The 27,510-nt window shown below is 37.9% G+C and overlaps 1 protein-coding gene across 7 annotated transcripts in view; it reads right to left on the bottom strand.

Annotated features, from left to right (window-relative positions):
• ARHGEF7 (Rho guanine nucleotide exchange factor 7) overlaps positions 1-27,510 on the bottom strand; it is a 116,148-nt gene that overhangs the window by 38,627 nt on the left and 50,011 nt on the right. For all 7 annotated transcript variants that reach the window (XR_011679729.1, XM_071430624.1, XM_071430625.1 and 4 more), the window contains 5 exons: positions 26,321-26,522; positions 17,284-17,372; positions 11,090-11,184; positions 10,720-10,815; positions 4,568-4,690 (listed from right to left, as the gene is read on the bottom strand). Coding sequence is in view for 6 of the 7 variants with exons in the window: in XM_071430627.1 (XP_071286728.1) it covers positions 4,568-4,690; positions 10,720-10,815; positions 11,090-11,184; positions 17,284-17,372; positions 26,321-26,522 (605 nt within the window). In the remaining variant the exon portion in view is untranslated. The remainder of the gene's footprint in view (positions 1-4,567; positions 4,691-10,719; positions 10,816-11,089; positions 11,185-17,283; positions 17,373-26,320; positions 26,523-27,510) is intronic.

Below are 27,510 nucleotides of genomic sequence, written 5' to 3'. Positions count from 1 at the left end.
CTTCTGGTAAGATTTTTCTTCTATTTTAAAATCAATATACTGCTGTTTAAACAAAGTAAAAAAGTTGAACACCCCACTCTACCCCTCCAAAATTACATACCTGATGCTGGTTATTGGGTCTGTACTGTCCATATTTCCTCAAAAGAATTTTTTGTCCACTGATCAGTGGAGCCTGTTACACTTGTTTTTTTAAATTATGTTATCAAAACTCCAGTAAATCCCCTACTCAAGTATCATTTTTGGATATAGTCCATAGGAAGTCCCAGTCCTAGCTTCTGCCTGCTCTCTTTTTCCTTTTCACTAGACTTTCTTGTTGCACTGAACTTTGTGGCTTGTGATCTTTTCCAGCTAGGTGGCATTTCATGTTCCTGGCACTCCTTATCCTGCTCCAATTACCCATTTCTGTACTTTGTATCCAATTGTGCATTTTAATCTGCAGGACATTCACTCTTTCACACCTTCAGTTCTTGTTCTGTTATACTGGAAGGCAAGCACATGTTTATGATCAGAGGCACACACAGGAACAGTGCTACTTTGACTGAACTCTACACCCTCAAGGCAGTACTGGTCTCACCAGCAAGCAAAATTATCTCCTAAAATAATACCAACTAGTGGAATACCTATCCTTGGATGTGAACTGGGATCTTCAAGCAAAACTAAACCTGATACAATGGAGCCAAAAAGCTGGGACTGTTGTGGAATAAAGTAAATAAAACAGGGATGGTGTACAGTGGCACTACAGCCACTCTGAGAAGGGAACATGGAAAACTCTGAGCTCTGTCAGAGCACCACCCAACTGTACCTGGCAAACTCCACCTCTTCAGCTATAGCCAGTGGCTTAAGAGTCAATTACAAGATACAATGACAAATCTGAGGAAAAATTACTTAATCCTTCAAAGACCTTGATTCATTAAGCAGAAGGAATTTAAACGCTGGGAAAAAAGTATGCAATAGCTCCAAAATAATTCCTGAGACAAAAAGGTATCTACCAAATTTGAAGAGAGTATAAAATAGGAGAAATTATTTTGTACACAAACTTTAACACCTGGATAAAACTTATAAAGCCACAACTGGAACCAAGAAAAGAATCTGTTCCCAAACTTAAGAGAAAGATTTTGTTGTTGCTGTGATCATCAGAGGCAAATAGATCTTCAGAAACACATAGCTCTGGAACCTGAACTCACATATGGGCTGCATTTGGCTTTATTCCCCTTTCTGCATGTTCGCATAAACTCAGGTCTCCAATGACTTTAATAGTCTGACTATTAATAATTTAACTTAATGAAATGAAAGGTGTTTGTGGCTTTGAAGATTTGAACATGATAAATATCTTATTCTTGAAATAACAGAATTGATCCCCTTCAGCCCAGACTGTGTATTTCCATAAACATGCACACACATGAACATATATGCACACACAAACCCTTCTTCTGCATTAACTGAATGAAAGCCCCCATGCTGCTGCTGCATATGATCAAGAAACAAATGACAAAAGATAAAGTGGAAACAGATTTGCATTCATAGTGGATGGCATTTAAAAGAAAGGGAAAAATAAGACAGTCAGATTCCAATTGAATGCCCTTTTTTTACATCTCCAACCCCACCCCAGGACTGCTATTTAGAACAGACTTCACAAGAATGCTATTCAAAGAAAGTTTTTCTCTACAAGTGTACAGTACTACTGAGCACATTAATATCATGTTTTACCTACGCATAAACACAGAGACTTTACAAGGTACCAACAACATTTTAACAGATCTCACAACACTGCTTGAAGAGCACCATTGATAGCTCAGAAAATGACATGTAAAATCCCCATTACCAAACCAGACAACTGCTTACAATTTTAATGTAAGTGATCCAATCACTCTGAAGAAAGAAAACAGTTAATGCTTTAGCCAATTTCTTTAAAGCTTTTTTAGCCAGTGACAGTAAAAAAAAATAGTAAAAGTCATATATTTAAAAAAAAAAAGTTTAAATCTGCATTTAGAGCAATTATCTTGGAGATTTTTTTTGTTGTTGGTATGGGTTCCCAGAAAAACAAGCACCCTAATAAACTGAGAAGAAAATACTAATTTTGTGATATAAGAATTTGACATTTGCTAAGGGCTTTTTGTAAAAAGGCTTTCAGAGGTACAGTAATAGTATATGTGTTCAGTTTATGAATTGCACACAGCTCATGGCAAGAAATAACCTTCTGTAGACAGTAAGGATTTATGTTCCAAATCAAACTGTTCCAGACAGTTCCCTTTTCTTCTCAAAAATGCTACTGAACAGCACAGATGCTACCAACACGATAATAAAGTCCAAGTATTCCACATACACTTATTTCTTTGCCCTATTTTTGCTAGTATTAAAACACATGGGTTTGGACCCTCTTCTAAAATTGTACTGACAAACAGCCAACTTACATTGCCTTTCCTTAAGAACCTTAAACCTTGGTATTTTACCCAGTATAAACTGCAGTGTAATTGTTTCACCATTACTACAATCATGGCTGTCCTCAACCCTCACAGCAACTTTAAAATTTAGGTTTATAGGGGACTTTTTACACACTAAAATAATTTCAGCTAAACAGACAAAGAGACAGTTCTGAGTATTTTACATTTCTTCATGCCTCCAAGCAGTTTGTTATTTCTCTCTTTTCCTCTGCTCTGAAATAATGTAATTCAGAAGTTTTCCAGCATTCTGAGAGGCAGAGATGCAGAACTGCTTAAAGCCACCTTCTGATTTCTTCATGGCAGCTGTCTCAAGCAGAATATTTAGACAGGCCACTTGCTACCTCCAGCAATGTTGAACAACAAAAATTAAGGTAATAGAATAATAAAAGCTGGGTAATCAGAAAGACTAGGATGCAATTCTGTTGGCTCATGCCTAGTAACACAACAGCATTAAACAGAAAACTGTCCATTTCAACTTGTCTTCCCTTGAGCTATCTCATACAAACAAACTTCCAGAACCAAATTATCCTTTATCATACTTATATTCTCTCCACCAGGATGTGCTGTCAGGCTGACTTTAGAGACCTGAAGCTGAATTTTTCTTAGGACATCTTACACAAAAAGAAACATGAAAGAGAAGAAATGTTTCTCTTCTCCGTTTGCAGAAGAAATAGCTTTCCTCCCTCACATTTCTATCACCGTTTCTCCAAGTTCTGAGATAATCCTTTACAGATATCCCCAAATCTAAAGAAATGTAGATGATCATTTTGCTGTCACATGTCATCTTCCATCTATAGGTTAAATCACAGACATCTGGGAAAGAGCACAGAGACCCAAACAAACAAAATTCTAATCCCAAGAGTATTAAAAACCATTTACAGAAAATGGTACTAAAAGGGTAAATTGAAAGAAAGCAAACACACAGGGATTTCATCAGGGAAGTTTAAAAATATTTTTGTCTTGCTGAATTTTAATGACAAAAACTTACCTTCTTTCTGCCTATACTGTAATGTGAATTTGCAGCTTGGGGTTTTTCCAGCTGGGGTTGGAATATATAGTTACATGTATTATTAACAGACATGAGAGTTCAGAGTATTTGGTCACTAGAAGGTTTTTTTTCTTCATAACATTATGAGTAAAGCTCACAAACATACCACAACATGGCTGTTAAAACAAAATTTGAGTTCCTGAAAGAAGCTAGCACTATAGAAAAAAATCTATTGTGATCCTCTTGGTCCTCTAAGTGTTAAGAGTACTCAAAATATCTTTACTTTAGTCCAACACAACAAGACAAAGAGGAGAGGGGTGTGTGAAGCAAGAAGAACATATATCCTGTGAGAATTTGCACTATAGCTGACCTCCAAGAAGAAGTCAGGGCTCTGTCCTGCACCAGAAGCAAGCATAAATAGCCCCAAACTGACAGCTGCTGCGGCACAAGGTTACTTCAGAACACAAGTATATAGCAAAAGCTTGTGAAAGCTGACTATTTTAATCAAATTCTGGCCTCAGTACTTTTCCCTCAAGATGATACAGGGCATCTTCCATGCAAATTTAAGGTCTGTCCAAAAGCTGAGCAATCTACATCACGTTAACTAAGCATCCTACTTCTTACAGAAAATAGTGATTTTGTAAACCTCACACTTCTCTCTCTCATACCACTCAAAAGCAAAGCAAGGGGTATAATACATTCTGACATATATACAGGCATCTACAGGGCTAAGTTACAATGCACCAACTGTCTAAGAAGCCTAAGTCATGTCAGTTTTGCCATAATTGCACAAACTCATTTTTATCTCAACATTTTTAAAAGAAAGACGACAATCAGTAGAAATTGTTTTACACATTCAGAGTGCAGCATGCGTTCTTTCAATGAAAAAATTCTCTCAAATAGTTGATAAAACACTGCCAAAAGTGACAAGCTGTCCTGACCACATGAAACAGCTTTGTTTTATGGGTCATTTAGTCTTTTATTTACAAGTATAGGGTTTTTTCTCAAACAAGTTCTACCACAACAAACATGCCAAAAGAGATATCACAGCTTTACAATTCAAGTGTATATTTGTATTTTCTCAAGTGTGTATTTTGCATTTTTGTGTCAGACTCAGAAGACCACAAAGTTAACATACCTGTGTTCTGTGAGGACATTTACTGCTGATGGGTGGTTGGCACAGTATGTAAGGTATAAGCTTTTCATTTGTGGCATCAAATTTAGAAAGCATCCTCCAACCCTCTGCTGAGCTTCAGGCAATCTAAAAACAGAGTAATAAACATAAAAATACTGTAATACCAACCAGACAGAGAAATAAATTAAAGCCAAAAAAAGCAGTGTATATTTGGTTTGGCTGGGGTAGAGTTAATTTTCTTCACAGTGGCTGGTAGGGGACCATGTTTTGGATTTGAGCAATAACATAAGGGTGACAGAAGGGATGAAACTCTTCTTTTCTAAAGAGCAGCTCCCACTAGAAGGACTAAGCCTCTTCAGCAGAAGGCTGTGTGGCCAATTGTATAACCCACACTGAACTTAACCAGAAGATGGGCCACCAGCTTTCATCAGTCCTAGATTACAAACTTATTCCTGACATCTTGTCTAAACCACTGTACATGTGCAAGATTAAATGTTTCAATTTCTCCATGCACTTGCTCTCCTTCCACAAAGGCTGCATAAAATAAATATGCTGAATTTTTGCTTCTTTGCAAGACATGGCAGTGGATTTTACTGTTGTTGTTAATCTTTTTAACTACTCTCAAAACCAGTACTTCACTCTTCACATGAGCCCTCATTGAGTACTTGATGCAAATACTGCTAACAGTCAAAGAGCTTCATTCTAAGATTAGCTCCAACAATTCTTTCTGGAATAATATTTTTTTTCCTGGAAAAAAAATTTTACACAAGTCAGTATTTTCTGTTGTTGTCCCAGACATGTACATAAAGTTCCTAAACATCAATATTAAGCATTTCCCCTTTAGAAAAAAGTGAGAGATGTTCCAGTGAACTTCAATAGGAAATAAACCATTCAGCTTTCCAGGACAACCACTCCTGCAGGCAGGGGATGTTCCCATTCTGCTCAAACACAGTCATCTTGTCCCAGTCCTTAGGTTTGCTCACAGCAGTCAAAATTCAAAGTTCCCAAGCAATTCTCCCCCGAATTCCAAAAGAGTAAGTCTGTCTCCTAATCAGCTGTTCAGTCCCTCTGCACAGTGTGGGAAGACCACCCAAAATGAAGTAAAAATTGACTGTAGAGGTGTTCCAAATGTGAGTCAGAGGAAACATACTCTCTTATTTGAGAGCAACATTCATTACAGACACCCAGAAAACGACAGCTGAATGCCCAGCTAACACATCACACCAGACACTCAGGTCACAGTATCAACACTCCCTATATCAAAGGCTAGGACTCATATTTTAAGTCTGCATCTTTTATTTTTAAAAAGTTTGGATTCTGCAGTCAATAGAGTGGCTGCTTTTGCAGGTGTTTAGGGGAAAACCAAGCATACTGAGGGAATGCTATTCTTACAGCCTTGCCAAGCAGCATTTCCTGCCAAGCAGCTGGCCCCCTTTAATAAATCTAGCATGAGCTAATAATACATTCTTCGAGTAATAGATGCAGCCAAAGTCTCAAACTCTGAAGACATACTCAAGGCATATAACTCAGTATTAAATAGCAAGAGGCTCCAATAAACAGTTGCTAAAAATGGTTAAATTCCCATTTCATACTACAGTGATGGGGGTGGAGGGTGAATTATGGCTGTTTGCACCAAGCAGACATCTGTGTCTTCTCAGTCTGCTGTTCTTCTAGCAGAATCAAAGACTGACATTATTCTCTTTCACATGTTGCACATGCATTGCCAATTTATACAGCACATTCTTTGTTGAATTAAAATAATTAATAGACTTTGTAAGGGGGTGGTAACTCATCCCCTTTAACTTTTCTAATCCATGCATTTTAGTTGCAAGTGCTCTACTATTTTCAGGAGATAAACTATGTGTCTTTTACCTGCTGAAAAAAATCAACAATTTAATGCCTATCACCACATCATATAAACCTTTTAGTAATTAATGTGCTCCATAAAGACCATAGTTATTTTACAGTTTACTCTGAAGTTATCATCCCAACATTATTCTCATATTTAACAATTCCATTAAAAAGGAATCACATATAAATATTTACAGATATATTTAAGTTATACCAACTTCTGTTAAAAGAAGGCCAGATACATGTTTTAATTCTATTTGCAAATGTAAATGAACCATAACAAAGCCTCTGCTGTTGTACACTTGCTAGAGGAATCACCATGTGACTACATCTCACCTACCCAACATTGTCTGCTTGCTGGAGTTGCATCCAACAGCTATCAGTTCTGTTCCTGCAGACTTACAACAGGCACACAGTGCTTGGCAATTTGAAGAAAGAAATAAAAAGTAAGTGTAATTGAGCCCCAAAGGATGCAGTTTGTGAAGAAACTAAATGTTACTTCCTGAGGCTTCACAGTTAACAAAGTTATGAAATAAGGGGCCACTGCAAATTTCTGAGAGACTCCTTGCACCAACTAGGCACTACTCAACTTATTCACAATCCTTCAGTCTAATTTTCACCCTCTTCACTACCACACCTTTCACTAATTGTCTAATTCTTTTATCTCTCAGACATCAGGTACTATGCATGTTTGTCTCAGGATATCTAAAGACACTGCAATCAAATTCCTTTAATATCAACAGCCTTATTTCTGTTGATACTCATGATAACCAAAAGTAAAGGATGATACTGGGACTTGGACTTAATTTGTATCTGCACTCCAAAACAAAACCTGAAATACTAGTGAGATTTGGATAGATTTAAATAGTCTCTCCCTCACACTCTGGCCTCTCCTCTCTGTTTTTGTTGCTTGAAGTTTTTTTAAATTCCATTCCACTTCAGAATCATCCCCAAACATGAAGTATCTGCTTGCACTTCAACACAGAACAACAGTTCCTGTGGCTGCAAGAGCAGGGACATGAGGGAAAGAGAGGACAAACCCCAGCTATGGCTGTTACAGGGCAAGGAGGTAAGCCTGTGATACTACATAAAGGACTTCCATTTGCTACAGAGCTCATACCTAGATCATATCTATCTATCTGTGATCTATCTATGTATCTAGATCATGTCTATCCATCATATCATGTCATATAGGCTGCTGTCACCAGCTAGGCTGTGTGTCACGTGTCCCTCCTTACTGAGAATTACAGCCATGGACTGACAACTTCTACTACCAGGTGAATGGAAGAATCTTTTTTGGAGCAGGAGATCAAATCAGGTCCACTCTCCTGCTACAAAAATACCCAAAGAGCAACACTTCCAATCGAGATCATTTGTATCAGGCCAGAGATCACCTGATGGACACTGACTTTGTTCACAGAGACTCTTCTGCTGTGTGAACTACTGCAGAACTGATCTTTGGCACAGGACCACAGACCTGGAATGAGACCTAGAGCACTGGACCCCTTTTTGTCTTCAAGAGACCAGAGCAAAGAACACTCTTGCTATGTTTCACTGTCAAAAATCTGCTCTTTCACAGCTGAAGGCTCCAACAATCTCTCTGCCTTGTCTGTTACAGTTCTTTTCCATCCTGAACCAAGTGCACTGGAAGCTGATCAGCCAAAAAAAACCACCTTTGAAGCCTGTCACCTAGAAGATTCTCACTCAATGCTATTTGGATTTATTCCATACACTACTTTTGTTTGGTAAATTAAGAAGAGAAGTTACAAAGGTGGAAATAACACCAACCTGGAAAAGTCCAAAGAGGACAAACCTTTAACAATGAACCAGAAGACCTTCAAGGCTGTGGGCAGGGTGGGAGGGTGGCACAGAACTAAACCCAAACCATACCCAAACAACATTTCCCCCAAAACACACAAAGAACCCACTACAGCATCATATGCACAACCCAATGTTTAACACCAGTGGGATAAACAAGCCAAAGTGGTGCAGGCAAAAAAGAGGAAAGCACAGGAAAGTTTCTGCCACTGAAGTACATGCCAGGATTTGTTAAAGAGAAAACTCAAATGACAAACTGTCTCAAGGTGGGTGTGGAATTCAAAAAAAACATTTAACTCTCATGCCCAAGAAAAGGAATTTGTCAAGCAAGGTAGGCTGGCAGCATTACAATTGGCAGGAGGACAGCACTTGGTCATTGTGACATGGCAAGTTAGAATAAAACACCACACCGGATGTTGCAATATGAAGTGCCTCAATGATGGAACTATAAGCTCTCTGCCAAAAATAAAATAAAATTATAAATCCATTTTCAGCCTGGGAGCTAGTCTGAGTTTACAGAACAGGTTCACCAGCCAAAAAAACATGGCAAAATGACAAGGGAAAAAAAAAGAAGGCAGCAGAGCAAGCATTCTTCTACATGATGGGAATCATGATGGATTAGTGGATTAGATTCCAAACAGGAGCATGCTGTATGCTCAAGCTAATGTGCTATGATGAAAATTAATCTGAAAATACAACTCAGCATGATGAGCATATTTATGAAATGAAAATAAGACAAAATGTTTGCAATAATGCTTCAGTAACTCCAGGGCATCGCTTTTGCTGCCCACCTACCAGTACCCAGTATGTTCCTCTAGTTTATTATATAGCAACATTTCACTAAGCAGAAAGCAGAAATAAAGCACCTTTTCATAATGTCCTTTAAAACAGTTTAAGCCAAGCAGAGTTATTAATGAAGATTTCTGAGCTTGAAGCTCCATTATGATATCACTTTAACTTACATTGCAGGTCAAAATGAAGTTTGTATTAATATTTGCTTAAAGGTATAGTACAAAGGTATATATAAAGGTGTATATATATACTCTTTTCCTCTCATTTTTAAGACCACCTTAAAAAAGTTTTAAAAGATTACAGCCTGTTCCACGCAAAGTATTTCATTTCCCTAACTTGTGATACAAAGAAACAAAATCATGGTAACAAGCAAAGGAGACACCAAAGAGCAGTGACAAAACACAAAAGGAAACATTTGACTATGTCGACAAATGGACACATTCTGAGATTTAGACATTTAACTGATCAAGTCAAACTTTCCAGAATGACTATCCTTCTTTCTCACAGCATCAGACAGACCATTTCAAGAATGGTTTATTTCAAGAATACACACCATCCTCCCCTCCCCTCTCTCTGATCTAAGTTATCTAGAGGCAGGAGAGAGGGACAGAAGACAGGTGCTGGGAGGACGTGGGACCTCAAGTCAGCAACAGTACCAGGAATATGTCACTGCCTAGGGGAGATGCAGCCTCTCCTTTGTCATGACAAGGCTGCTGCTTCACACAGAGCAGCTCAGGGAGAGGAGGGAGAGGTCAAAACAACACATACTGAAGTGATCCAAAGCTCAAAGAGGTATTTTCTTCTCCATCCAAGATATTAACTTGTTCTCACAGCTAACTGAAACTTGTTAAGCCCTCAGTAGCACTTCAAATTACTAACTTGGCAGAAACCAAGAAAACTTCTATTAGGAAGTTGTCTTAGCTCCCCATGTGGTCAGACAAAACTAGAATATAGGCAAAGAAAATGACACAACTGAGGTAATGAATGTAAATTACACTTTCAGTGGAGTTTAGAAAATTGTCAGGACAATCCAAAGGCAGTATGGTCACCTTCTTTCTTACATGTCCAAGTGCTGTGGTAAAAGCTGAAAAATACCAAGTTACCACTTCAGCCTAAATTATGGAAGGAGGACTAGTGTTTTCATGCCCTTCCTTCTGTGCTCCATGCTTCCTATATGGTGCAGGACAAGCACTGAGGGGTTTAATTTAATTCAGATTGCTCTTTCTGCCTATCCTGCACACCTCTCCCAGCACACTTGGATGGCCACTTTTGCTCAGGCCAGGAGCATACCAAGTACAAGCATTCTCACACAGTGTCCTGCATCCAAGTCACTTACCTCCTTCTCCACTGTTGCACCATTACATAAGGTTCCTCCATTCTTTCTTTCTCTTACTTTTAAGAAAATATTTAAAATTCATGTCCCCAAAACCAAAACCACCACTTTCTTACTGGTATGCACTTGCATCATGAAAATCCAAAACTTCTTTTAAACTACATCAAAATTTCTATCTTTTAAATTGCAACATGTATCTGTACAAACAATCAATACATTCTCCAAACATCTATTACTGTGCTGCTCTGGCAACAACTCTTGAAGGAAAAAAAATCTATACCCAACAAAATAAGTAACAAGTACAATAATAGAAGATATTTGCATGTTAGCATTTACTCTGTCCAGTATGCATGATACTTACTTGGTGCATTCTTCTAAAGACTGTACAAGCATTTGCTGGAAAGAACTTATTTCTTCCAGGTTTCCCATTAAGTAAGAAGTATTCGTCAAGGTTAACCTGGAGCCAAAGCAAATAAAACATATTTAGGTTTGCAGCTATTGACTAACTGTGCATTAATACTATCTATTGCATTAAAAGAAAATGCTTACTGGTTCTTAGATCAAGGACCAGACTGTTTCACTCAGCAAGCAAGCTGAATAAAAGCAATCCCTGCCTCAAGAATCACACAGTTCACAGAGGTAAATTCACACTGACATCCACATTTTGACCATGTTAACCCTCCCCAATACATGAGAGATCTCAATTTAAAACACAGGACAAACTCACATACTTTTCACTGGCTTGTAATGGTCGCAGGTAGTTTGAAAGCATTGTTTGTAGCTCCTTAGCATATTCATTTTCTGTTTCTAATATATTTTGTAGCACCTACAATAAATGACAATTGCTAATTGGTACTTTTTAAGATATATCAATACCAGTTTTAAAGCATACTAAAAACTTATCATGAGAAAAACTTAAATGAGAGTTCCTACTTTAAAAATGCAAATATCAGCAAATATTGAATACTATGCATCTATGAAATTCACAGGGGAAAAACCCACACTACACCAGATGAGCCATCCTTTAGCTGTATACAAAAAAAAGGTAAGCCTACAGGATTATCACTACAATTTTGCAAAATTTGAGTTACACAGAGCTTTCCTCCAAAACCAGGGGTAATTATTCCCCCTATGTACTTCAGAATAGTCACAGATCATCAGAGGATGGTAAAGCACAATAGAACTTGCAAGAGAAATGAACAGCGTCAGTTTCTTAGTCTCAATTACAACACATTGCAACTAATATTGCTAGTGGAGTGTTCAGATGCACTAAATAACCTGCTAGAACACCTGAATATTAACAGATTTACAAAGATCAAGTAATTTCCAACTTCACTTACCAATACAATTAGCACTATTACATTATTTTTAAATAGCGCTGCCTAACCTTACACTTGGGAGTACACTACCATAAGAAAATTACAATAGACTGATGCAAAACCAGGTATTTATAAAATACAGCACACACACTTGGGTTTTGGCTGAATATAAATCAAACAAGTAGAATAACCCCAAGTATGTACAGGAAAACATTTTACTGGGCCATTTCTTGGGAGCCTGCTTTAGCACATCCTCCAATATAATCAAATCAGGTTCTACAGTGCTTTTAGAAGGCAACTTATTTTTTGCCTCCAAAAGTTATTTAGCAAGAGAATCATCAGAATTAAATGCAGTTTAGTGAACAGAGCTGAACTTCAAAAACTTCCTGCTAGTCAGTGGTCACAAGCTGCAGCACAAACCTCATTTTGTTACATGCCATATTTGCCAAGCCTATAGTAATATCTCATTTCAGCATTTATAGGAACAACTGTAATTGAGTGCATTATTCACTGTTGTAGTCAATACTCTTTCTTAGGAAATAAAAAAAGCCATTCATTCCTAAATGCAAACCTGATGAAATAACTTTAAATAGTTCAGTATGTCAATGAAGAATTCACTGTTCCTTTCATTGGTGTCACTGATTCTGCTTATTCCTTGAATGCTTCTATTCATTTGGGGAGAGAGAGAGAGAAACCATTTTTGAGTCCATTCTTTTGTTGCAAGTCTGAATCTTGAACTGAAATTAAAATGTCTCCATTCTCTGCTAAACACTATGACAGAAAAATGTCACAGGGAAAGTTATGGCTACTTGGAACTTACAGCATAAAGTACAATATGGGCACACAAATTTTTAAGAAGCTAAGAGGGTTTTTTGACCCTTTAGACCAGGGAAATAAAATATCTCTGCCAATCATAGCACTAACTAATTCCATTTCTCTTTTATATACATAAAACAAAGAAAGCAAAGAGTTCAAATGCAAATATAAAAGTACTTGGCATCCATGAGGTTCAAAACTAAGTGCAAAACCAATATTTTTCAATATGGTTTTCCCCACAAAAATCTCCCAGCCCAAAGTCATTACACTGGCAGGAAAAATTAGTAGGGAAAAGGAGACTGAAAGCCAGGGACAAAACCACAGTGTCCTGATGAAGATCCAAACAGTATTAAAAGACTCTGAAAGATAAAAATCAACAAATTTGCTAAAGATCTTGAAAGACTGCAGCACTATTCCATTTTCTCAAAGATAACTTCCATTCTGTGCTATAAACAGCTGTCTGAAAAGCTTGAAATAAAACTAGTTTCACGTTGGACACACTTCATTATTTTCCTTGTGCTAGTTTGGATTTTTCTTTGAGGATATTCTTTCCCATATGGAGAACATGGGATTAGAGGAAAAAGACTTAAGGGCAGGGGAAAGTAATAACAAGAAAGCTTAAAAACTAGAATTAGTAACCTGACAATGAGTGGAAAAAGGAAAATGAATGCCACTGTAAATAAAACTATGCTACAAAACCTGTGCAGAGTACAGAGTACAGAGCAAAGATGTGTGAGATGCACTCACACATCTTTTTATTCTAGTAACTCACAATGTTACACAATACTTGAGATATACAGTTTCAACAGTCTCCAGAACATATTAAATCTATTACCCTTTCTTTTAAACAAGTACAGTTTTCACTGCATACAAGTTTGGTTTTTTTTTTACTTTGAATACATTTTTTAAAGAATAACCTTGCTTACATAGCTCTAAAACATAATTTCTGTGATATCTTGCATTCTTCCAGCTTGACTTACCTACCTCACTGAGAAGCTGTGAGGATTATTGGACTGTGCTTTGAAGTGACAAGTAGTCATTACTGCAACTCAGTATTTTGGCACCAGAAATCCCTTACATTCCTCACATCCACATCTCTTCCACATGATCTAATAATCACCTTTCTTCCCTTTCCTGCTCTCTGAGCACTCTGGCTGCTGCAGGACCCCATGAGAGCTCCCAGACCTTGTTTCCACAGCTCCACCACAACATTTGCAGGGTCCTCCCGGGTATGACAGAGCAGCATTGCAGCCTTTGCAGCCCGTCACTGATGAATGGCAGGCACACACAGCTGAGCTCAGAAAGCACCAGCTCTCCCAAGCACATGGCACACAAAATTCAACATGGTTAACAGTCTGTCACACAAAACCTCAGCCTTCTCCCTACCACCCAAAAAAGGATTTACAATTACCTACACAAAGATGATTGCCTTCCAAATCAGTGGGAGAAAAGGCAGAGTTCAGAGATACACTTGGGCATGATCCTGTAGCACACTGACATTTTATCACAGTAGTATGGCACTTCACCAAAATATCACAAAGTTGAGCAAAATTGTGATCAGTATGTCATTTTCCTGGTTCACAAGAATTTGCTGAACTCCTTAAAACAGGCCCTTGAGAGGGGCATTGTAAAGCACTGCACAAGTATACCATACGAGGGCCCTCAAAAACTTACATGAACTTCAGTAGACAACTTGATCCGACTTTAAAAGTGTGACCTCAAAAGGAGTGTTTATTTTCTACTACTTCTCAAACACTTAAAAGGAAATAAGGTTATCCAAATACTCATAACTGAAGAAATTTGCCCATTTCTTCACCTGCTTTTAGAATAGCTACCTAATCTCAAAGCAACTGTAAATGAAGAGAACCTGATTTTATTCTGGATACAGAGTTACAAACTCTCAAGGGATCTGAAGCAAAAATAAAACTCAGAGTAATGCCTGCTCTGTCTTCAGGGAATAACATGCAACAATACACCCACTTCTTCAGTAATAGGCTACTAAATTACTTCTACATAGAAAATGCTTCATCACAAGTCTGGTTCATATTACACACTACTACTATAGACTTGTACCATTTCATGGAGGACAGAACCTCAGCATTCTCTACTAACCCGAATTCCTGAGCCAGGCCAAATGTACATACATAACAAATGTGTCTGCTCAGCAACATGTAGTGCAAGGAGCAACAATTAAACACACTGAGACTAGAAGCATGTGATTTGTGTCTCACGAACTCCAGACAGAGCTGTGAATCCACAGAAGTAAAGAACGTGTTTACAAGGGGGCAAAGAGAAGAGGAAAGTGGGGAAAGCAGTCTCCTCTTTACATTAAGTATTTTCCCTTAGCCTATCCCAGTCCTCCTCCCAGAAAGGGAGCCTCTCCTGTCACTTTCTGAATGGCCTTTTGATTTTGTCCTCAGTCTAAAAAATGTATCTTCAAGTGCTGCCTGCACAAAACCTTCCCCAGGGTAAACAGCAATAAATAACTGGGGTGACTATAGAGTCTCAGCACATCCACATGTGGGGACAGCCAACAACCCAAAAATAGTACATAGTCCCAGAGTACCACTCTCAACTCCATCTTAGTAGCCAAGAAAACCTTCAACACAGATTTTAACATTTACTCCTTCACTCCAGCTACATCCTTTCAGCTACCAGTTGCCAAAAGTTTTTTTAGAGATCTGCTTTTTCCTCAACTTTATTATCAGTACAGACTGATGACATATAGCATAGGGAAGTCCCATGTCTGCAGCTTAGATATTAGGACAGAACAAAAACTCAACTCAGAATTTCACTTCAGTGAATGGCTTTGCTGTTTGTCTTATCTACATGCAAAACATGCAAAAATCTTACATATTTAATAGAAATTGAAAATATTCTATAGGTATTTTGCCATCAGAAGCACAAAATGTATCTCAAGAAAATCTAAATGCCAACATGTCTAATTTAGGTTTCAGACACAGCAGTACACTCTTACTTCTCTGAAACAATGGGCAAGGTACAGCACAGCCTCTCATTTTCTAAACCAGAAGAATAAAATGGTGACTTAAAAAAAAAAAGTAGGGTCATTTGCCACACTATGGAAAAATGTGAAAATGACAATTATCCAATTCGTTGCAGACAGACTTAAGGCCACCACTCCAGCATCAGTGCTGTGATTTACAACATATTTGTATATTATTGTGAACTGGTCCTTTTCACTCCCTACAGTGTCATCAACAGTTATTAAGTAATTAGCAGTCAAAACAGTTGACATCTCATTACATCAGATTAATTGTACCAAGAAAGTTGCACCTGAGCAAGACATAAAGTAAACTAATCCTAAGAGTAGGTATATGATGGTCACTAGGGTTTGGGACCCTAGTGGCCATCATATAATTTTTTTGGGTTTTTGTTTTTTAATTAAACTACTTAAAAAGCCAGCCACAGCTGTATTTCCCAAAGTATAGTACCTTGAGCCTCCACAATTAGAAAGGGTTATCCAGGGAACCATTATAAAAATCACACAAACCAAAGGTGATATTTCAAAATTGTATGGTATAACTTAGGTGCCTGGAAAATTCAACATTTACTTTCTCTTCTTTTCACTTAAGAATGCTTTCATCTCTCAAATTTGCATCCACACACTACAACAACTTAAAAAAAACACTATAAAGAGATAGAGTGAAAACAAAAATAAATTCAATCAATCCACTATTTTGTCACTGGATATAGCACAGCAAGATCTTTACTTCCTGCAGTTTGAGGGAAGGGTGTGCCTGCATAGATACTGTCCATTGTGACCAGCAGTTATGGGATGCAGTAGCCAAAGAACTGTAGCCCTCCCTTCACCACAGAATTGCAGCTACTGACAGAGGCAGGAGCAGAGCCAGATGGAGGAGCAGAGGCTGCTTCACAGCTTTCAATTAGGGACTACAGACAAAACCCCTCTGCTCTTCCAGGTGCTATTCAAGCCACAACCACACAAGACAAAACCAGAAAATGATGCTTTATGATCTTTCTTAAAAACTGACATAGAAATGAAAACCCATGACAGCTGCTGGAAGAAAAGGGAAGGAAAGGTTGTGGTTTGGTTTTACACCAGCAGGGAGCAGTGCTTAACAAAAACAGTAAGATGCTGTTTAGCTTCCCAATGTATCTCCTCGATAAATACATGATTCTCAACATGGTTACAACACACTTAAAGACAGAGTTGGGTATGTTTCTTACATGCAACCTAGTACCTGAGTACTAGGTTAAGAATTCCTGGGGGGTGTGCTAAAGGCTCACTCTGCCTGTACTGCCTTGCTGTGAAATCTATGCACAGTATAAGGGAGAGGTTCCTTAGGTTAACAACAGAGTTGATTTACAAACATCAATACAATGGAAGCAAACTGAACATTTTGAAACAGTCTCTTATTCAACAAAAAGGACAAAAGTATACTTAATTAGTTTAACACAGCAGAATTTCAGTAATTCAAGGAGATTGGGGAACATTGTCACATGTGGGGGATGGGAGAAAAAAAGGAAATTAGGAACTAGCAAAACATGAGCATAATATTACACTAATGAATATCATTCACTTACTTTAGACTGTAATTTTTGCACCGTGTTTAAGAATCTACATATGTGATATTCTATTAAACAAATAATGATCTTATTTATATGAAAATCCACCAATACCCTTATCTAGTTTTGGTATTTCCTGGCAAGACTGCCTTGTTCGCTTTTTTTTTCCAGGTAAGAGCATTTAGTTAAATGACATTCTACGGTATATAACAGCTCACATGGAAGAAAAAATTATCACTCACCACATTGTAGTAACTTTTGTTAATTGCAGATGTATCAAAGCCTTTAGGTGGACTCTTCAATGTACCTGATTTGGGGGAAACTGGTTTTTCTGAAATAAAAGATATTTTGGGGTCAATGGGGTGCAATTTCACAGCTCAACACTAGAGGTCAAACAAACCGCTTTAAAATATTTATCAAGATACAGTGAAAAGGGTGTTTCACTGAGAAACATTCATAATTGTACTTGAAATTACTGGCAAAGAATCAGTATGTTCACAATGAATGAAACTCTAGCCTCATTGAAGGCAAGCAGAAAAATTGCCATTCTTTTTCCTGGAACCAGAAAGGCAGTTAATAAAATTTGCACTTCCAAATGTATTTTTTAAAAACAAGATGTTGTTATAAACTGCAATTAAAAAAAAAAGGCAAAAAGAAAAAAATCAGTAACAGCCATTTCTAAACCATATACACACTTTCAGACAAAAGCATTATTAAGTTTCAATATTGATTTAATGAACTCTGTGAAAGCAAGTGACCAATCAAAGGCTGAACACTCCAGAAGTGAGACATTACACTCAGTCTCAAAATAAGAATCAAAACACTGTGCTAGTAAAGTGACTTACCTCATGCCCAGAAAATCATCTTTTAAAACAAATTATCTTTTAAAACAAATTATCTTTTGCTATTAATGAAGGATAAAATAAAAATATTTTTGCACTTGAGAACAGGGTTGTTCATAAAAATAAATCCTTCCTATAACCCATAGGGAATCTATCCCTCAGTAGTGCATGCTCTTCCTAGAAGGACAACATAAATCTGCAAATTAGATCAAAACAACAGTCCTGAGAGTTACCCAAGTGCTGGCCCAGATCAGAGAGACAGAGAAAACACACTCCCCTAAAGCCTTCCCTCCCACCACTGCCACTCCTCTAAGTCAATTACAGAGGAACAAACATGAAGTGAGAGAAAATCTAAAGCAACATGCTGCAGAAATAGCAACTAAGATTTGCAGCATCTCTTCTTGATCTCTCACACTTGACTGTGCACTCAACCAACTGAAAATGCTTGTGAGACTCTGTTTATCAGGACATTTTGGTGTTTTGGTTTGTCTATTTCTGTATGTTTTTTAAATAATCAGGCTTCTCTAATATGCAAATGTCAAATAAGCATTTGAGTAATTTGCATCCAAGCTATAAAACAGCAAATTGTCAACTGAACTGCTCCAAACCAAACCACAGAAGCATCACCAAATCATACCTACTGAAGGCTCTACCTTTATTTTGAAAGCAAGCTCCTGTTTCAAACGCATTTTAATAAAGATATATGAATAATTTAAGTCTAGTTTACCTGATACCTCAGGCTAAGAATAAATTATGCAAGTCTCAATCACCTCTCCAGGAGAAGCCCAGTCAGCCAAGCCAAGGACCAGCTATGGAAAATTCCCATGGAGAGCAGAGCTGACCAGGGAAGCAGCATCATAAGCAGAACACTCCCTGTGGTACCTCTCCTGAGCAATTTAGGGCTTCTTCAGGCTCCCAGCTGCAGCCCATGGATGATGCCAGCTTAAGCAAGCTGACTCCAGGTGCAGATCACCCTTTCATCTCCAGTACCAGGACAGCCTGGCAGCCCAGAGGCTTTAGCTAACAGCCCACAAAGAGCAGCTCAGTCCCCATAAGCACACAAATGAAGTATCTTTAAAGGGATTTGCTCTGTATTGCAGTGGAACTCCCCTCAAAGAAGCTAATCTAAAAATAAAATAAAGTCTTAAAACTGCCAAACATGTGCAAAGAAAAAAAAAAAACACATTCTCCTTAGCACATTCAGGGATGACAGTAAAACCCTTTGGGTTAATATCCCCTGCCTAGCCAGGCCACATCAGATCTAAGCTGACACACAGCACAAAAACTGTTAGAGCCAGCAGTTCTCCAGCTGGGAACACTGGTGCTCTCAGCCACCAGCCCTGCAATGCATATGTGCTCTGCTATACAGCCAAGTAATTCCAAATGACAGGACTCCCCCCACCCCTTCAGAACCAAGCTGGAAACTCAAGCAGATTTGCCATCAAACACTCAGTGTGAAAGGACCTAAAATCACCTCATATGTATGGCTACTCATTTATGTATTCATCTATAATGCTTCTCTGTATGGGACAATTAAAACTCTTTTCTTTGTACTGAATGATGAAAATGATGTCATTCCCACAAACTTGGTAATTTGCTTTTACACTCTGTGGAAGCTCTTGAACTTATCCTACAATTTATATTGACTTTCACGTTCACTAAATACCTCAAGGTTTATTATCATGTGCCAAAAAACATGAAAGGAGAAACCAGAGTTATTTAAGGATAAAAGTAAATACTTGTCACAGAATTTATCATAATACAGATGTCTTGAAAGAAGGAACAAGAGTTATTTAAGGATAAAGGTAAATACTTGTCATTGAATTTATCATAATACAGATGGCTGATCATTGTTAAGCTGGCTGATCATGGAATTCTGGTTCTTTGTTATTTAAAGGGTGCAAAAATACCTCTCCACTTAAGCTGCTGAACAAAGTGGGAGGTTTTTTTGCTGAAACATATAGAGTCATTTATACTGCCAGCTGTTCAGCTGATTCAGTTATCCATCAGAGGCACTCACATGTCCAAATTCAGATTTAAAGACAGGACAGAAAAAAAGAATCACACATTCATATAATTTTGCCTGAACAGTTATAATCAACATTTAGTTTTTAAAATGTAAAGGCCATTTCTATTGCAGAAACACAGAATCAGACACAGCAAATTAGTCCATCTGTCTATCATGTCTGGTATTCTGCCTCCAAGCAGTGCCTTTCTTCATAATGAGGAATAAGAAACAGTCTTGCTGCAATTAGCTTATTGCACAATGCATTACAGAGAAGAAAATCCTCATCTTGAACATAAGAAATCACTTTCTTTGTTTATGCTAAGTTAAGTGTCGTTTATTATCCTTGGTAATAGAACATTAGAGTATTTTGCAAACAGAGCATATTTCATTAAACATTTCAAGGAGGAACCACCCCTATTCAGCACACTACATCTTTATGAAGGCCATGGGTTTTTGAAACATCAGCAAAAGCCTGGCACCTTGCCCACTCCACAGAGGCTCTATTTCTCAAAACTCTGGAAGAGAGTGACCTGAGCCAGACACCAGCTTTTCCCACACAGATTTTTGCATCTCCCTACTTTTCTCCAGGCACAATGTGCATCCCTTATATTAACACTGAAAGCACAGTGAAAATGGCTCAGCATATGATCAAATCCAAAGCTGGCAGGCACCTGCTCAAGTATAGGAAGAGATGGTATCCTGCTGGTGACTGAAACCAAGAGCTAAGTTCCCACTGTCCATCTCTCTTGTGATCAAAGCATCACATTCAAATGCCCTCAGCCACACTTGATAATGCATTGTCTAGTGGCAAACCAGATGGACTTCACTGAACAGATCCTCCATAGGTGAGAGAATGAGGGTAGCACAGGCTTTTAACATTACTTTTCCAGGAAATAATTATCCTCAGTGGAACCAACTGCTTTTATAACCTTCCCCTAAGTGGTATAAGATGCCACAAACTCCCTAAAATGAAATTATTTTATTCTTTACAAATGTCTATTGGCTGTAAAAAGGAAATTTACCCAATCCTTCCCAATACTCTGTTTCTTTTTATTTTAACTTATATGCCTTCACATTACCTGACATTCCCACATTCTCTCTCTTCTGTCATGTCTTCAGTTTATGCCATATTCATTTTCATGCAACACTCTACTTTGTGCTACTCCACAGAGAATTTATTCCCTTCAGAACTTACTTTACTAAAGCACTTTGACCCTACTGCTACACAACACCCCTGAGTGTTTCTGCGATCCCTGCGCCATGGGGCGTGATCTAGATAAAAAGATCCAGTTTGGGATATTTCATCCCACATTAGGGGAGGAAAGGTGTGTCAACAAGAACACCAAAAGCTGTGTGGTCCCTATCAAAGTGCTATCCCTAGCAAAGTGCTACAAGCAAGCTCCATCTTCCTAGACTGATCAGTTCAAGTCCAGCATCAGGAGGGCAGACCTAAACCCATTCCCAGTTCTGAGGAGGGCTCAGGCACTGCTGCAGAGCTCCACTCTGCAATACAGACAACACCAACACTTCTGCCCCAACAGCATTCACTGGTGCCAACCTCTATGTTATTGATGTCTGTAGAGTTACACTTGACAAGAGAATACAATACTCCTCTGAATGTACATGGTTGGGGAGAGAAAAACCAACATTCTTCGTGGGGTTTTAGCTATTTTTCCCTTTGCTTTTTTTTTCTCCCAAGCCAAAAGTGTAATTTCTCCTTCCCTCACACACCACAGGATGGAAGCAGCTGGCACTCTACTCCTCCACTATATTCTGACCTTTTCCCCACACTGATTTTGTTTTTTTTTAACATCCAACTAAAAGAAACACTATCACTGTAATTTGCACCAGGCCTGATACCAATAACTGTCAAGAAAGTGTAACAGAGGCTACAGCAGTAATGATACATTAATTTCTGCAAAGAATTAGAATAAACTTTGTGACATATCAAATGTAGTTTGTCCAAAGCTCTATTCCCTTCTGAGTAATCTCATGCCATTTAAAGGGATTATGCTTGGACACAACTCAGTAATAGACCATGTGTTTTGTTGTTTTTTTTTTTTAAATCTGATTAATATCTGACAGTAGCTAAGCAAGTGCATCCCATTCTGGCTAACCACCCTTCTTTTCATTGCAAGGGAGCCCTCAAAACTAGGTCTCCAAATCTCTAAGTACCATGTGAGACAGAAGCAGCACTGTCAGAGACAGGGCTCCACCTACACCTTCACCTCTTCCTGTTCCATTTTACGTAAGCAAAAACAACCTCAATAAGGCCACACTGTCAAATATCTTAAGAAGTTTACACATTATTTTCTACCCTCTGTCACATGTAATAGTAGAGCAGGATAAAACCAAAATCCTTTCATTTCAAAGTACTTCCTGACTAGAGATCAAAGAACATTTAAAAACATAAGATGTTAGAGGGTTTGAAAATGGAAATGAAAACACAGGGAGGAGGGAGAGAGAAATGAACCTTTTTTTCTCTCAAGTTCACAGTGAAGGCATGTACCTGAATAGAAAACAGTTTTGGATAGAAAACATATTTGATCATAACTATCACAAATTTAAACAAATCCTCTTTTTCTCCCTAGGTCAGGGAGGGGGACAGAATAAATACACACTCAAAAGCAAAACAAAAACAGTTTTCTATCTCAACCACATTTATTTTCCCCCAAAATAGCCATTGTCTAGCCTAAGAAAATGAAATGCTGTGCTTTGTTCAACAACCTCAGTATGTGTCCTACAACCATTTGTAGCTCACCTCATTAGCATTGTGTGCTAGCTCTAATCACCCAGGCACAGCTAAACAAACAAGTTACAGCCATGGCACAACCACTGTGAGATACCTAATCATGTGATATTCTCTGCTGGTGTCATTTATGTAATGCAGATTACTTTTCTTCTAAACACTTGAAGAAATCAATGTGGGTAAAGGCAGTTCCATTGCCACACATCTCTTTCTTCCCTTCCTTGAATATTTAACTTCAGAGCCACTGTAAAAGCTAATATTACATATCTACAGGTTTTTTACACCAGAGGATTTTAATTTAGAACAAAAATCCATTTATCTAAACATCTACTGCCTATGAAGTTTGTGAGAATTAAAACAAACACACATGCATAAAAAACTTCACTAATTTCTTCTTTTACTCAATTTGCAGAAGTCAGGTTATATCAGACTGAGGGGATTTAATTTAGTGAAACCCAGGAACTTATTTAGTTATGTCCTGGGAGCTCTCCATAGAATGCATCATCCTATACAGAATTTCTAAGTATTTGCAGTATTTTCAGCTACATTTCAGAGAAGAAAGAAGCCTAGAGTTATACTACCAATGCCAGACCATTTTACAGAGTATGTTGAAAAGAAATGAGATGTCCAGGATGAACATTTTTTTCAGAGAGACCTTAATCAAGTGCATGTATTTCAAAAACCCTATCTGGATCTTTTTTAAAAATCAATCTATTGTAACACTGATAGAAAACACATTTTGAATTTGAGCTAGCAAGGCTGCAAGTTCTAACCACTTTTAAAATACATAAGGCAAAAAAGAGTACTTCTGTATTTCAACCTCATGCTTGAGGCATAAAGGCACTTAAAATACTTCTGAATTGGGGAAATCCTGAAGGGAGGTGTATATAGAGTTACTAGGAAATAAAGAAAAGTGGCCAGTGTAAGATTATCAACTCAAGAAATGCCAACTCTCCTAATGAAGACAAACTAAGAAGAGCAGGGACACAGGAAGGCAAGAGAAATTACATTTAACTTAGATGAAGCTTCTCATGAACACCTACCTATTCAAACAACTTCAGAGCTTTGTAACAAACAGCATTACATCCTTGTTTCCACAAGGACAGCAGAACAAAAAAAGTCCAGCAGCAGGACAGTGACAATGCATTTGGATACAGAAGGGAGGAGAATTCCAGAAAAGCCCTCTCTCTAGGATCTTCAACAATATCCATAAAGCAAAACTTAGTTGAGAATAAAAATGCTCATAACACGTTTTATGGAAACAAGCAATAAAAGAAAAAGTGCAGCAAAATTACAACAACAGACTTGAAGTAAGAAGAAATCAGTAAACTTAAAAGTATGGATTAAAAAAGAAGTCCCACTAGTAACAACATAAGCAGAATAGGCTCTCGAGAATGATAATTCCTTTAAAAGTTAGTGGCATGTCAAAAAAAAAACCAGAAAAAGTGGATGCAAACTGACATGGAGCAAATATCACAAATATATACACTGACCACAATCACACAAAAAGAAGCAAAAGTAAGCAGGAGAAGTCAGGTCACCATTTAAAATACAACTAACAGGGTCATGAAGGTAGTAGCAACAACACATTTCCCAGCATGCATACATACATGAAGGGGTAAAGCTAACCTGCAACTCCACAGTTACTAAGACACTAAGAAGCTCCTGGGATGTCATGCTTCCTTCCACCACCCCCCATCCTCCTCATAAAAAAAAATCAACTCTAGACAACTCAAACATATACCTACAAGTGCATTAAAGCAGGTTAAAATTACTATTTTGATAAATTACACAGTACCTCTTGTGCTGAACTGATAGTAAGAGAACTAGCTATATCCATATCTGAAACCAGAGAGGACAACTGAAGTTCCATAAAGTACTGGAAAGAGCCAAACACAGTAATTTTAAAATGGAGGAGGAAAACAGAGAAAGCTAGTGAGCTACAGCTCAGTCATTTCAACTTTGTAATACTCAATGAACTAAGCTTCCTGAGCAGAGAAAAGCTTGGGCACTAATAGAAGAAACTTCCATAGAAGAAATTTAACATATGAGACAGCAGTCCAAGAATGCAAGAAGTCTTGCAGAAGCCACAAGGGATAAACTTTTGTGGCAGAGAGAATACACCTATAAAGTGGAAGGAAAAAGATTTGGGAGAATTTTCTTCTGAGGGCAAGAAGTGAAAGTAAAAACCATGCCAGCCCCAAGGATCACACAGGGCTGCAAGGAGTCACAAGCATCAGACTGCACTTGGCATTACAGCTTGTCCCTCCCTACTTACTTCACCCAAGTGCAGCATTCTTAAAACAAGAACCACTTAATTCTGGTTACTGGCAACTTCTGGTTCTTGCATGTTCACTGTTAAAGCATTTCTATTCTAGAGCTTAATTGCCTACCTAGGTTCCAGGAGTTGGAAGAGGTCAAAACTGATGAAATTCAAACAAAATCTCTGCAGAAATGATTTAAATTAATAACAATGAGACAAGAGGGTCATCATGGATGATGCAAAAACACTACAAACCAAAAACAGGCTTCAAGAATTGCTTCTCAGCATAAGTTGCATCTGAGGGATCTCTAAAGAACATTAAAGCCAAGTCTTACATTGTGACTATGTCTGGGAGAAGCTGGTTGAAAAGGCCAATGAAGCTGCAGATCTAAGACTAGCATTTTGCAGCAACAGACTGGAGATATTAAATCAAGGAAAAAAACCACAGGATACAACCAAAGGAGAAAAGGTAAGTTTTAAAATGGACTTTTGCTCCCAGAACCTCACTGCAATCAGGCATCTGAATAGCTGCCTCATAATGGCGGGGGGGAATTAAAAAAAAGCCATGCCCAAGACTTTAGCACAGCCCCAGAAGATGAGTGTTTTCACTGGAGCTGTAACAAAGGAAACAGTGGTAAAGCCTCCCAGAGACCCTGGGTAATTTTATCCTACCAGGCTTATCCCTAATCTCTGAAAATAAGCCAAGACATGGGGTAAAAAAAGGAAATAAAGGAGACAGAGAAATTATGTCACCCACAGCAATATCCTAGCGGATTAAAAAGGAATGTTACTTCTGATATTCAGATGACATTTACAGAAGGTACTTTGATTGTATAAAATAAAACTTCAGTGGAAAGATGAAGCCTGTATGAAGAAGAGCTAAAGGCACATGAACAAGAAAGAAAAAGAAAAATCACAAATACATTAGCTTTCAAAAGAAGATTTTGATAGAATTGGGTTTCCCTCCTGCAGTTTACTTCTAAGTAATGGGATGTGCTGAGTAAATTTTTGTTAGGTTTGGAGGTTTTTCTTGTTCATTTTTTTTTGGTTTTTTGTAGGAAATCTCTCACTATTTAAACCAAAAGCACCAATTCAAAGTCTGTCAGCATCTGAGTCAAAATCCCATATTCTAGGAATTTAGACCAAGGAAGTGAGAGCAGCCCAAACATGACAGACAAGCAAACAGAATGGGGACCTTTCTGCACACTTACTGCTGATTCAGAAGCCACTCTATACAGTGAGCTGGAGTGGGGAAGTGCAAGTTCCCAAGCATTAATCATTGCTGCAAACAACCTTCAGTAAATAAAATCAAGCTTAAACAAAAAGCATTAGAAGTTTTAATGAATCAACCAACCAACCATCAACCTCTACCCAAAGCAAGAATTTCTGCAAATATGCTCTCCCCTTCAAAACTCACCATTTGATTTAATTTCTCGTACGTAGTTACTTGGAAACCATCCTGTTTTTCCATTCAAAGTTCCTTCCCACCAGCCTCCTTCTTCCACTCTTGTTACATGAATAATATCACCTTTTGAAAAAGAAAGTTCATCTTCATTTGTCTGTTGAAAATTAAATTTGGCTCTCACCACCAACTGATGGTTGCCGTTATCTGTCATGTCCTAGGAAGAGAAAACAAAGAATAAAATGATCATTAGAGACTTAAACAATATTTCCATGTGCAAAACAGAAATGTCTATAAAACGGAAGTAGCCTTTGCTCCACACACAACAGTCCCCACACATTTTTACTCAAAAGCCTTTATAAGGTGCAATCTAGCATTTCCAGTATTTCTGTAATTTTTAATCTACATATTTTTATCAGTCATGGGAGTATACATTTTACTTATTACAGCCCCTCCAAATCAGAAAGGGTTAACAGCTAAAATGAGAGTAATTATTGCTCTCACAAAGAAAAAAGAAACCATACATTTTTCTATAACTAGCATAAATTGAAACTGCCTTTGACAACTACAAAGAAACAAAGGTCTTACATTAGAGAGCATTTTCCTAAAATTCTCTCTGCTGCAAGGAGGGAGAAACTGAGTTGGGTTTAATTTAATTTTAGATATATCAAGAGTTTGCAGCACAAAACCTTTTCCTTTTCTTTTTTCCTGTAACAGATCAAGTTAGTGGATTCCACAGCTGAAGGTACAAGTCTCCACAGCCTGCCAAAGAAGGAGTGTTCTTTCACAAAACCTATGAAAGAGTTACACAACTTACCTTGACTAAGTACTCCCAAATAATTTTTCTGAAGGCTAGCAAAGCTGGAAGCCTGCAGCAGTCAGACTTGCAGCTGTCCATATACACTATGTATGTGTTTATGCTCATCCCCTACCATGGGTGCAAAGGCAGATTATCACTCTGTCCTAACATCTCAATGTTCTTTGAACTAACTAATTAGTCTTTCAGATTAATGATTTTCAAATTTAGCATTTTGTCCATGGATGTCAATTTTGGGTATCTGCACCATTCAAGCATTTCATGAGAGTTTGGGCAAACCTTTATGCTGAAAAAGTGCGATACTTGGACAACTTTAAAAACATTGAACTGGAACTGAGAGAACTACAAATCATGTTTGCCTCTATGATAACCAAGAATCAATACCTGT

Source organism: Agelaius tricolor, unplaced genomic scaffold (genome assembly GCF_023055355.1).
Source record: "Agelaius tricolor isolate 1412-34295 unplaced genomic scaffold, bAgeTri1.0.p SCAF_7, whole genome shotgun sequence".
NCBI lineage: Eukaryota > Metazoa > Chordata > Aves > Passeriformes > Icteridae > Agelaius > Agelaius tricolor.
Note: the sequence above shows the minus strand (reverse complement) of the source record. Positions and strands in the feature narration are given on the sequence as shown.